At 37.3% G+C, this 13,309-nt stretch overlaps 1 protein-coding gene, 1 long non-coding RNA gene and 1 pseudogene across 7 annotated transcripts in view; 1 reads left to right on the top strand and 2 right to left on the bottom strand.

Moving 5' to 3' along the window:
• ZNF638 (zinc finger protein 638) overlaps positions 1–13,309 on the bottom strand; it is a 99,841-nt gene that overhangs the window by 45,562 nt on the left and 40,970 nt on the right. For all 6 annotated transcript variants that reach the window (XM_010361928.2, XM_010361930.2, XM_010361927.2 and 3 more), the window contains exons 9-10: positions 3,570–3,628; positions 3,285–3,337 (exon numbers count right to left, since the gene is read on the bottom strand). In XM_010361928.2, coding sequence (XP_010360230.1) covers positions 3,285–3,337; positions 3,570–3,628 — 112 coding nt within the window. The remainder of the gene's footprint in view (positions 1–3,284; positions 3,338–3,569; positions 3,629–13,309) is intronic.
• On the top strand, positions 4,002–4,101 carry LOC115894394 (annotated as a pseudogene).
• Positions 7,866–10,356, bottom strand: LOC104661342. The gene is made up of 2 exons (XR_747838.1): positions 10,236–10,356; positions 7,866–9,343 (listed from the first exon to the last, which is right to left on the bottom strand). It is a non-coding gene; the product is annotated as an uncharacterized LOC104661342 (long non-coding RNA).

Raw genomic sequence — 13,309 nt, 5'->3', positions numbered from 1 at the left:
GGCCAGGCATGGTGGCTCACACCTGTAATCCCAACACTTTGGGAGGCCGAGGTGGGTGCATCACTTAAGGTCAGGAGTTTGAGACCAGCCTGGCCAAAATGGTGAAACCCCATGTCTACTTAAAAAAAAAGAAAAAAAGAAAAATCAGCCAGGCATAGTGTCACACACCTGTAATCCCAGCTATTCGGGAGGGTGAGGCAGGAGAATCACTTGAACCTGGGAGGCAGCGGTTGCAGTGAGTCAAAATCATGCCACTGTACTCCAGACTAGGCAACAGAGCGAAACTCCATCTCAATAAAAGAAAAAAAAAAGAAACCACCCAGGAAGAAAAGTATGACATGAGAAGAGGAAAAGATTGTTAGGAAAACTAGAAAGGCTGGAGAAAAGTAGTGATTCAGGGAGATCATGAAGTTTTCATTCCTGAGGGAGGTAATTTACTATATGCACAAAGCTTTGGAATCATAAAGTTTTGCATTCAAATTCTAACTCCTCCATGTGATCCTGACTCATTTAACCTTTCTGAATCTATCTCTTCTAGAAAATCAGAACTATATATTTATTTGAGGTGCAGTCTCGCTCTTGTCATCCAGGCTGGAGTGCAGTGGCACGATCTTGGCTCACTGCAATCCCTGCCTCCCAGATTCAAGAGACTCTCGTGTCTCGGCCTCCAGAGTAGCTGGGACTACCACCACCACACGCGGCTAATCTTTGTATTTTTAGTAGAGACAAGGTTTCACCATGTTGGCCAGGCTGGTCTTGAACTCCTGACCTCAGGTGATCTGCCTGCCTCAACCTCCCAAAGTGCTGGGATTATAGGCACAAGCCACTGCACCCAGCCAAACATTAACTGTAACTCAAAGAACGGTCTGAAAGATTAAACAAAATAACATAAATATACCATGTGCCCAGCATAAATATCATACCCACAAATGTTAGACTTCTTTTCCTTGTTTTCTCTCTTCTGGTACAGATTATGTCAGTAGGCCTGTCTACTTAATAAATCCTTTTTACCTCATTTTGTATACTAAATTCTAACTTTAAAACAAACTAATCCTGCATCACCTTTACCCTGGTTCTGCTTTTGCTCTGTGTCACAGAACTTCTCATTTTCTAAAACTTGTGTTATTTAATGTTTATTTTATATTTAATATTTGTCATCTCAAGTTAAAAATGTAAACTGTCTGGGGGGATGCCTATTTGGTCCACTGATACATCCTAAGCCTCTACAAAGTGCCCCTATCATGGGCATATAATAGGTACTCAATAATTACTATTTTTCTTTTTAATTAGTACTGGGTAAGAGCTCTAATGTTTCCATTTATGATCAAATTACACTCTTGTTTCCTCCCTGTGCTTATAATCAAATTTATCCTTAAAACTGCCCTAATTAACTCTTCCTGTCACTCTTCAATCTGAGCGGATCTCAAAAATTTATCAAGTACCCTTCTTTCTCACCTGTCACTTTCTCAGCCCCGTTTATAGGTTCCTTTTTCTTTCTACATTTATATTGGAAGGAAGTACTTAGCTTTTCAAAATTTAGACCTTAAACTTAAAAAAATTCCCAAGTATCTCACTTTCAATGCCACATGATTGGCTAACTAAAGAATATCTCCAGCAGATACCTGTGACAGCTGAAATTTGGTAATGTTGAAATCTAAGGTCCTAACCTCAAATTCAAAGGTACCACTGTGAGTTTTCTAATTGTAATCAATAATATCATCACACTCTTAGTAAAGCCTATCAGGACTGAAACTTGGAAATTTTTTAATTACTTAAAAATTTTTTTAAACTCATTTACTGAAAAATTCCATGTAATAAAATGCAAATTTTACCTCCTCACATCACTTAACCTTTTTCACATCAGGTCTTAATCATTCCAAAGTGAAGCCCAACTGTGTTTTCTCAGTGGGATTTTTACATCTCTCCAATTTATCCCATCTATATAAGAATCCTAAACAATTAGTGAGTGGCTCCATATTCTCTACTGCAATTTCCCAGAGTCTGTACCAAATTGTTACTAGCTCTTATACAGAAAAACTAGAGTGTACTTTTGCCAAGCTTAGGAAACAGTGGACTGAACAAAGCTAAACAGGTTTCTTTCCTGAAGGACTTCATAAAATGTGTTCTGTGAATTATTTTTTCAAAAGAGAAAAAATAGCTGTAACACACACCCCAAACTTTTTTACCCAAAACGTCTTTCAGAAATTAATCTTTAATATGACATATTCTGAAAATGCTACTAATGGGGTCAAATTTGAAAACTTCTCAGCATGACCCTTCAAGGCCTTCAATAGAATAATTCCACTTTGTTACCCTTGTTATGTGTCCCCCACACGAAGTAATCTTCTGCCTCCACATTTGATCTCTTCACATAACGTTACCTAATTTAAAATCTTAATCAAAATGTACTGCCTTCCAGAAGCCATTCATAGTTATCTCTACTAACCTTCAATGCTTCAGTACTCTATACAACTAAAAACTACAGGGAAATGAGATATTCCATACAATCCAATTTTCACCTCACTAGTAAAACTTAGTGCCTAAATTCTTATCTCATTCCAGGTAGAAAAACCAAAACGCACTGTATTTTTACCTTCCCCAAACAGAACATACAAAACGCAATGTAAGTTCCTAAATTTGTGTCTGCCTTATTTTAGCTTTTCTTTCCTGTCTTTCAGTATTGAGCTATTTATTCTCACTAGTACTAGTCTCAAAACTTCTTTCCACCTTTCTAGTCCTAAATGGACTAAGAAAAAAGAGAACTCGGATAATAAAACTGTATGCAAAATTTATTTAACTAGATTCATAATGATGGCTTCAAGTATTTTCCTGAGTATAAAGAAACAGATTTTAGCACATGAGTATGATAACATCCATTTCTGGATAGTCTTTTTTGCTTGCCTTTTGGCTCTCAATTAACCTTCAAAATCAAAGGGGACCAGATAAGCAATCTTACAATACCTTTCTTAGGTTTATCGGGAGGGGATGGAGGGAGATATTGCATAACTAACCTAAACATGTAAAAAACAGCTATTAACTATGGAACTAGGATAGATATTTCATATACATTATCTCACAGATTTGTTGTATTTACTCCAGCAGAGATTCTGTAATTACACAGCACTAAATATTAACCACCTGCTTAATACAGGGATCAATTAAAGAATGTAATTTGGGTCTCCTTCATTAAAGCACAATAGTGTCTTCCCTAGCATCATCATCTAAGTTTCTACTAAACTGACAAGATACACTCATTTGAAAGAATGTTAAAAGTAACAACTTACCAGCAGAAGCTGAAGTAACAATTTCAACAGCTTTTGAAGCATCTGCATCTCTTCTATTTAAAAGGAGAAAAAAAAATTAGCAGCAACTTAGGAATTCCAAGTTCTTCAAAATCCTAAAAATGTAATATTTAAACCTAAAAAGGTTTAAAATAATTCAACTGGAGTGATATCCCTCTTAAATTGTAGTTATATTGATAAAATATATTTAAAATGCAGTTTTAAAAATTAAAATTTCTTAAGTCACATGCACATTACATTCTCACATATGAAATCAGAGTCACTTACTTTAAGGTAGATGCAGATACTTTCTTTGACTCTAAAGTCTTTCTCTTCACCTCTTTGCTCTATGTAGGAAAAATATTTTGAACAAAAGAAATTTAGTACAAAGCAATTTTAAAAATATAGAACAACAAAAAATAAAATAAAATCTTCTTATTCTAAAGGATACATACATGCTTATTACCTTTTTCTATTTACAAAGACATTTTTTTCAATTTGTGATTACACAGCCTAATTTTACATCTCATCTTTTACAACTCATCTGCGTTTTATCATCATTCAGTTTCCCCTTATCCAAGACCCCCGGTGGATGCCTTGAAACCGTGCTAGTGCTGAACCCTATATATACTATGTTTTTTCCTATATATACATGAAAGTTTAATTTATGAATTAGACATAGTAATAGATCAACAATAAAAAAATAGAAAAAAACTCTCTTCACTTCAGCAGCACATACACTAAAATTGGAATGATACAGTAATTAGCATGGCCCCTGCACAAGGATGACATGCATATTCGTTAGGCATTCCATATTTTAAATTTTTTAAAAAGTTGTAACAATATAGTGTAATAAAACTTATGTGAATATGGTCTGTCAAAATATCTTACTATATTGTAGATCTTAGCTTCAGCATACAATTTTTTTCTTTCCTTATTAAGTTGAGAACTTTCACCTTTTCACTTAAAGGAAGCATTTTACAGCTTCTCTTTGGCATATCCAAATTGCCAGCATCACCATACTTGCACTTTAGGGCCATTATTAAGTAAAATGAGGGTTAAACACAAAGCACTGCAATACAGTGACGGTCAATCTGATAACCAAGACAGCTATTAAGTGACTAGTGGGCATGTAGCATATAAAGTATGGATAACTCTAGACAAAGCAATGATTCACAGCCCCAGTGGGTTGGAGTTGGACTGCATGAAATTTCATCATGCTACTCAGAACGGGGCACAATTTAAAACATGTTAATTGTTTATTCCTGGAATTTTCTATTCAATATTTTCAAACCACAACTGACCACTAAAACTGCAAAGCCAAGCCTCAGATAGGGGGAACTACTGTATCTTTCAAAAACATGGTTTCTTATAGCACTGTGACATTTCAGATGTCTAAAAGTTCAACTGCTATCACCCTGGTCTAATCTACTACTATCTTTTGCTTTGATTACTACAATTGCCTCCTAACCATCTCTGCTTCAGTCCTTGGGATTCACCCATTCTCTATTCACAACATAAAACCAGACTGAACCTGCTGTTCTGCAACTCAAAACTTCTCATTAGACTCAAGGAAAAAAAGCCAGTACTCACAACAGCCTCTAAGAGTTTACAACATATGTTACACCTACCTTCTAACTCCCAAACCACAATACACTTCTTCCTATACTTCTTCACTCCAACCCCCAAGCATCCTTTCTACTCCTCTAAGATGCTACACAGGTACAGGTTTTGCAGGTGCTATTCCTTCTGTCTGGAATGCTCTCAATCCAGGATGTGGTTTGTTCCCTCATCTTCTTCAAGTGTTTGCTCAAATATCACCTTTTCAATGAGATCTTCCCCAAACACCTTACCGAAAGTTGCACAGCTCTTCATTCCCCAACAAGAGTACTTCTATTCCCCTTTCCTAATATTTTTCTTTTACCATAGCACTGGTTGAAAACAAACATAATTTATGTATGCATTTTTAACTTACTTGTGGTCTTTCTCTCCCTATCCCTTGAAGTTAAAACTCTGTGATACCAGGGACCTTGTTTTCTTCAATATTCTATTTCCAGTGCATAAAGTCGTGCTTGAACATTCAGCAAATATTTGTTAACTTGATCTGAATTTCATCATAACTGTTCTCATGCAATTTTATACTTTCTGTTCTTTTTGGGCACTCTCGTCATTTCCTTTTGCACTATATGGGATTTTATCCCACACATTCCTTCAACTCAATTATTTAGAAGAAATTAGTTCTAGTTCTATTTTACTAATGGTAACTTTCAATTTTAAAAGAAATTTGAAACTACTGAGTCCAATGTGTAAGTTGAAACATTTAGCCTTTACTCCTTGGCTACATTCCAATTTTTGATTATACATTTCAGATGAAAATTATGTTTCTGGTAATTTTAAGTGATATTTCTTGAAATTTATTTTATAAAAATATGATTATTTAGATTTTAGTCTATGTTTAACTGGTTTCATTGTTCACTGCCAACATTTTATATAATAACTTCTCCATTTCTTATTTTCTTCATTTTAATGTTTTGGAAAAAGATGTATTAGTGAACTACCTTCTAAGTCCATGCATGTCTGAGAATAAATACTGCCCTAACACACACCTTAGGATTCCACTTGAAATGAATGTACTCAATTACAATGAATCACAATCTTTTTCCCACCCAACTCTTAAGAAGGTGTTGCTCTGCCATCTAAGGCTAGACTATTTCTTTGTATAGTTAAAAACTGTTTTCTGCCTAGATCACTATAAGGTGCCCCACCACAACCATGAAATTTAAAATTCTCAGTATTTAAGTGATGTCCTCTTTCTGGAATTCCACTTATGTACAGATTGCATCATCTAAATATATCTACCATGCCTTTCCTATAATCATTTTTCACTCTTTTAAACTTTCACACCAAGAGTAGGATCACACCTCTCTTGCTCACCACTGCATCTTCTGTAGATGTTACAATGCCTGACACAACAGATGCGTAACAGATACTTAACTAATAAGAAATAGTTTCAGAATTAAAATGAAAACCTCTCATCCGAATTCTGATTGCATATTTTCGCTTTTATCTCGTTAATTCATTAGATTTTCTGTAATGCTCAAATGTTCACTAACGCCCGGCATTATATCCATACAATCTTCTTAGTTGACTACTTGCTCCAATTTTAATTGTAATGTTCCCATGAATCTTGCTGAAAACACTGAATTGAAATTTTAAAAATTGGGGTTTTTTCGCACAAGGTTGAACTGCAGTAGTATTTCATGGCTGAACGGGTTTTATCAGAAATCTGATCCTACTTTTTTCCACATCAAGGGCTCCTGACCATCTCCCAGCCCCCCTTTTTCTTGAGATAGGATCTCACTCCATCACCTAGCCAACCTCCGCCTCCCGGGCTCAAGCGATACTCCCACCTCACCCTACCCAGCAGCTGGATGCATACCACCACACTTGGCCAATTTTTAAATTTTCTGTAGAGATAAGATCTCACTATATTGCCTGGGCTAGTCTCAAACTCCTGGGCTCAAGCAATTATCCTGCCTCAGCCTCCCGAAGTGCTGGGATTATAGGCGTGAGCCACTGCACTAGGCTCCTAATATTTTAAAGAAAACTTTTGTTGTTGTTGTTGTTGTTGTTGAGACAGAGTCTCACTTTGTCGCCCAGGCTGGAGTGCACTGGCTGGATCTCAGCTCACTGCAAGCTCCGCCTCCTGGGTTTACGCCATTCTCCTGCCCTAGGATCCTGAGTAGCTGGGACTACAGGCGCCCGCCACCTCGCCCGGCTAGTTTTTTGTATTTTTTAGTAGAGATGGGGTTTCACCGTGTTAGCCAGGATGGTCTCGATCTCCTGACCTCGTGATCCGCCCGTCTTGGCCTCCCAAAGTGCTGGGATTACAGGCTTGAGCCACCGCGCCCGGCCTGAAGAAAACTTTTAAACTATGAGTATATGACCCTTTCTCTGGGAAAAAAAAAAGGATGTTTGCTTTCATTAGATTACTGGTAATGGTGGGGCAAGGAGTAGCTCAAAAAGACTTAAGAATCACTGCTAAGAATGGACGTCGAGATTATTATTAAATTATTATTATTATTAAATACTAGGTTACAAGGTTATTATTAAAGACTAGGTTACCTAGTTTCTGACAAGAATTGTACAAATCCATATTAACACAGGGATACAGAAAACCTTTTCTGTAATATTTACTGATTCCTAGAAGCAGCAACATGGAAAGGATGTTACATGAAACATAGCTAGAGTCAGAGGCAGTCCTAACATGAAATATCAAACGTTGGGAAGGTAAGTTTTTTCTACATTTTGACATGCCATGCCAAAATCAAGATGCGGACCAAGAAAGCTATGGCACAGCTCTTTTTTCCTAGTTTGTTCTTTCAGCTTATTTCTGGCTTGCACTGGTAGAAAAACTTGAAGTGGTAACAGGCCAAAAAGATTGCCCCTTCCTGCCTCAGACACTTATTTACAAAACAAAACAAACAAACAAAACAACAACAGCAACAAAAAAAACAAATGCCCACATACTTCCAATATGAAGAAGGCACAACTCAAATTCTGTTCGGAGTTCCCTCCATTCAATCCCTAGGCATGTTGCTCTATCACAACAGAGGTGTCATGAGTTAGCCCTCTTGTTCCAGCATCACCCAAACGATACGTAGCTGAAGAACATTAATATTTGCCATGAAAATGGCATGTTTTCTAGATTTTAGTGCTAGTATTTTCTTTACCCTATTCATTACTAAGAAAATCATGACAGTAAACATGCCTGGGCTCTTAGACTTACATTGTTACTTTACCAACTTCATCAAAAAGTTGGCCAAGAGAATTTTTTAAGCTATTTGAAACATTCTATTTCCTTAAATGTATCCTTACCTATGTTCCTTATCCTTAACTATGTTAACTGTTCAGAATGAAAGAAAACTGGCCTTCTCAACAATTTCCAAAATTTAATGATCAGCTAGGTCTTTCTGGACAGTCACTAGTAAAAGCCACTATTCCTTTCTGTTTTCAAGGTTACCAGTCTACCCCCAAACCATTACCATTATCACAAAACGCTGAGTATATTGATTAAATGAGTTTTCTAACTGGACTTCAGTGCTCTTCTCCACTTTAATCAATCTGCTAGGCTTTCTTTGCCTTCAGAATCATTTGCCTAACTCACTCTCCAGACCACTTCCAAATGAATCTTTCTAATCTCCATTTTATTATGTCATGCCCCAGTTCAAAAACCTTGAACATATACCTCTCTACGGAATAAAGTTTAAGTTCTTAAATTATGTATTTAATCCTTGTTTCTCCTTAACTGCCTCTGCAACTAGATGGCCATGTGTCTGGTAGTTCTGGTAAATCAAATGCAGGCAAATGCTGCTGGGGAACTCATTCTTTCCAGAAAAGAAAACAAAAACTCACTTTGCTCTTCATTTTTATTCCTTTATGTCTCGAAGATAGAAAAGATGCCAGAAGGCACAGAAACCATCTTACAACTGAGGATGAAAGACACATTCTAAAGATAGTAGTGCTGGAAGACAAGGCGGGGTTCCAGAAGATACTATGGCGCTGTTACACCAGCACTGGACCACCTACATGCAGATTTCTGTTATGAGATAAATATCTCTCTTATTTGTTAACAACCTACTAGTGAGGTTTTCTGTTATTTGAAACAATGAAATCCTAAATGGTAAAACTGGTAATAACTAAGGCCACACGATTTAATTATCCAAACCAGGACAATGGGAATAAATGTATGGCATGTAGCAGGTATAAACTAGGATGACAAGTTACTCTAGTAGTAACTAACTAGAAAACATATGAGAACTAAAAAATAAAGATCCTCTCTAATAATAAGTAAAATAATAAATTTAACCCCCACAAAATGTTCAAGAACTTCATGGAAAAAAAATAAAATAAAACTTGCTAAAGGGCATAAAAGGAAATCTAAATAGACAAACCATGTTCTTTGTTTAAGACAAAGCCTGACTCTGTTGCCCAGGCTGGGGTGCCATGGTGCGATCTCAGCTCACTGCAACCTCTCCACCTCGTGGGTTCAAGCAATCCTCCTGTCTCAGCCTCTTCCTGAGTAGCTGTGACTACATGTACGCACCACTACACCCAGCTAATTTTTGTATTTTTAGTAGAGACCGGATTTCATCATATTGCCCCAGGCTGGTCTCAAACTCCTGAGCTCAAGTTATCTGCCCACCTCAGCCTCTCAAAATGCTAGGATAACAGGCATGAGCCACCAGCCAATGAACCATGTTTTTTGATAGACTTAGTGTTGTAAAAATACTATTACAAATTCAACACAGTATTAATTAAATTACAGTAAGTTTTTTTTAGAGAACTTAAACTGATTCTAAAACTAATGTGCAGGAATAAATGTTCAAGTTTAAACAAAATTTAAATAAAGAGGAAAAACATTAACCAAAATGAATAAACCAAGAAAAATAACTCTACAAGAAAGACAGGGAAATATTATGAAGTTATAATAATTGCTATAACAGAAACCACATAGTATTGCCACAGCAGAAGAGTATGAAACACATCTATGTATACAGAATTTATACAAATAAAAGCAGCTTTTCAAATCAACAAGAAAGGATAAATTAGGCATAAACAGTGTTGAGGCTAACTGGCTCCCATTTTGGAAATAATACTGATTCCAATCCTATACTATGCTGCAAGTAATAGATTAAGGAATAAAATCTTCTAGGCACTAGCACAGGCAAGTTCTTTTTTTTTTTTTTTTTTTTTGAGACGGAGTCTCGCTCTGTCACCCAGGCTGGAGTGCAGTGGCCGGATCTCAGCTCACTGCAAGCTCTACCTCCCGGGTTTACACCATTCTCCTGAGCACAGGCAAGTTCTTAAAAAGACAAAAGAAAAACGCAGGCCAGGAACAGTGGCTCACGCCTGTAATCCCAACACTCTGGGAGGCCGAGGCAGGAGAATCACCTGAGCCCAGAAGTGTGAGATCACCTTGGGCAACAAAGTGAGACCTCTTATCTACAAAAAATAAATAAAAAATTAGCTATGCGTGGTTGCTTGCACCTGTAGTCCCAGGTACTCAGGAGGCTGAGATGGGAGGATTACTTGAACCTGGGAGGCGGAGGTGGCAATGAGCCAAAATTGTGCCACTGCACTCCAGCCTGGGTGACAGAGTGAAACCCTATCTCAAAAAGAGGGGCACATGTCCTTGGGACCTCCTGAGGTTGTGTCACAGGCAAAAAAAAAATAAAGAAAGAAAAAAATCACAGAAGCCACAGAATACCAATAAATTTGAGTACACAAAAATTTCAAATTTGGCCGGGTGAGGTGGCTCATGCCTGTAATCCCAGCACTTTGGGAGGCCAAGGCGGGCAGATCATGAGGTCAGATCGAGATCATCCTGGCTAACATGGTGAAACCCTGTCTCTATTAGTGGCGAGCACCTGAAGTCCCAGGTACTCAGAAGGCTGAGGCAGAAGAATGGCGTGAACCCAGAAGGCAGAGCTTGCAGTGAGGCAAGATAGCGTCACTGCACTCCAGCCTGGGCAACAGAGCGAGGCTCTGCCAAAAAAAAAAAAAAAAAAATTCAAACTCAATATATGTATGCATAACACAAGCAACACACTATAAGAAAATACTTCTTACATAAAATGCAAAATTAGTGTCTAGGATGCACAACATTCATGTACCTTCAAATGAATATTTTTAAAATGACAACAATAACAGAATAGGAAAAGATACAGACAACTCACTTAAACAGTTAATAGATAGAGCTAACAATTATACAAAAAGATGAAGTTAATGAATAATCAAAAAGATGCAAATTAAAACTAGATATCATTTTCTATATAATGCATTTTTAAAGCTGAAGAAATTAAGATGTTGGTAACACTCTCATAAATTACCAAGGAGTAAATTATTACAGTTATTTAGTGATCAATCTTACATTATCCATTATTGTGCATCTATAAACAAACCACTCCATTGGGTAGGTATCACCTAAAAAAACACTATCATAAATGTCAAAAGATGGCCTGTCAATGTACACAAGGTGTTAACCCAAGTTCTGTTTCTAGAAACAACCTAAATATCAATCAGTAAGAAATTGGTAATATATCTGTGGTATATTCATACAGAGAAACACTATAGAGAAGTTAAAAAGAATGAGGAAAATCTAAATGTACTAACATGGTTAGACTACCAAATCAAATTACTGAGAAATGTGTGTTATAGAACCCCTAAAAAGTAGCCATTCTACAGCAAGTAGAAAAACTAAATTACTGGGTGGAGCAGGATGGTAGAATAGAAGCCTACACTGTTCATCCCACCCCCAGCAGGAACACCAAATTTTACAACCATCTGCACGCAGAAAAGCATCATCACAAGAACCAAATATCAGGTAAGCAATCATACTACCTGGTTTCGACTTTGTATCACTGAAAGAGGCATTGAAGAGGGTAGGAGAGACAGCCTTAAATCCCTGACAGCACACCTCCGCAATCTGGCCCCACAACATGGACAGAGTCTGCGCACTTAAGGAAGGGACAGGAAAGCCATGCTGGGCTCAGCCAGCGCCCATGCACTGACGGAGCCTTTGGACCAGATCTAGCCAAAGAGGAATCATCCATCCCAGCAATAAGAACCTGACTTTCTTGGCAAGCCTCACTACCATGGGCTCAAGTGCTCCAGGGTCCTAGGTAAACCTGAAAGGCAGTCTAGGACACAAGGACTGCAACTCCTAGGCAACTCTTAGGGCTGGGGCTGGGATTAGAGCTAGTGGACTAGGGTGGCGTATAACCTAGGGAGGTACCAGCTGGGAAAACTGGATATCCATATGCATTAATGAACCTGAACGCTATCTCTCAAGATATACAAAAATCAAATAAAAATAGATTAAAGACTTTTACCTAAGATCTCAAACTATGAAACTACTACAAGAAAACACTGGAGGAACTCTCTCTCTAGGATATAGGTATATGCAAAGATTTCTTCAGTAATACCCCACAAGCATAGGCAAATGCTATACAAAAATGAACAAATGGAACCACTTCAAGTTAAAAAGCTTCTGCAGAGCAAAGGAAACAACAAAGAGAAAACCCACAAAATGAGAGAAAATATTTGCAAACTGTCCATCTGACAAGGGATTAATAACCAGAATAAAGAAGGAACTCAAGCCACTCTACAGGAAAAAAAAATCTAATACTCTGATAAAAAAAAAAAAAAATGGGCAAAAGATCTGAAGAAACATTTCTCAAAAGATGACACACACGGCAAAAAGGCACATGAAAAGGTACTCAACATTACTGATCATCAGAGAAATGCAAATCAAAACTACTATGAGATATCATCTTACCCTAGTTAAAACGGCTTTTATCCAAAAGACAGGCAAAAACAAATGCTGGCCAGGATATGGAGAAAAGGGAACCCTCAGTATATTGTTGGTGGGAATGTAAATTAGTACGATCACTATGGAGAACAGTGTGAAGGGTCCTGAGAAACTAAAAATAGGATCTACCATACAATCCAGCAATCCCACTGCTGGGTATATATACCCAAAAGAAAAGAAATCAGTATATCGAAGAGATACCTGCACTCCCACGTTTCTTGCAGCACTGCTCACATTAGCTAAGATTTGGAAGCAAACTACGTGTCCATCAACAGATAAAGAAAATGTGGTACATATACACAATGGAGTACTATTCAGCCATAAAAATGAATGACATTCAGTTATTTAAAATAACATGGATGGAACTGGAAGTCATTATATTAAGTGAAATAAGCCAGGCACAGAAAGACAAAGATCACATGTTCCCACTTATTTGTGGTATCTTAAAAATCCCACAATTTGTGGGATCTAAAACAACTGAACTCATGGAGACAGAAAGTAGAAGGATGGTTATGAGACTGGGAAGGGTAATAGGGGATAGGAGGGGATATTAACGGGTACCACAAAAAAAAAAAAAAAAAACAGAACGAATAAGACCTAGTATTAGCTAGCGCAACAGAGTGACTATAGTAAAAAATAATTTAATGGTACATTT

The sequence above is a fragment of the Rhinopithecus roxellana genome, chromosome 17 (assembly GCF_007565055.1).
Source record: "Rhinopithecus roxellana isolate Shanxi Qingling chromosome 17, ASM756505v1, whole genome shotgun sequence".
Classification (NCBI taxonomy): domain Eukaryota; kingdom Metazoa; phylum Chordata; class Mammalia; order Primates; family Cercopithecidae; genus Rhinopithecus; species Rhinopithecus roxellana.
The sequence above is the reverse complement of the archived record's forward strand: the minus strand, read 5'-3'. Positions and strand labels throughout refer to the sequence as shown.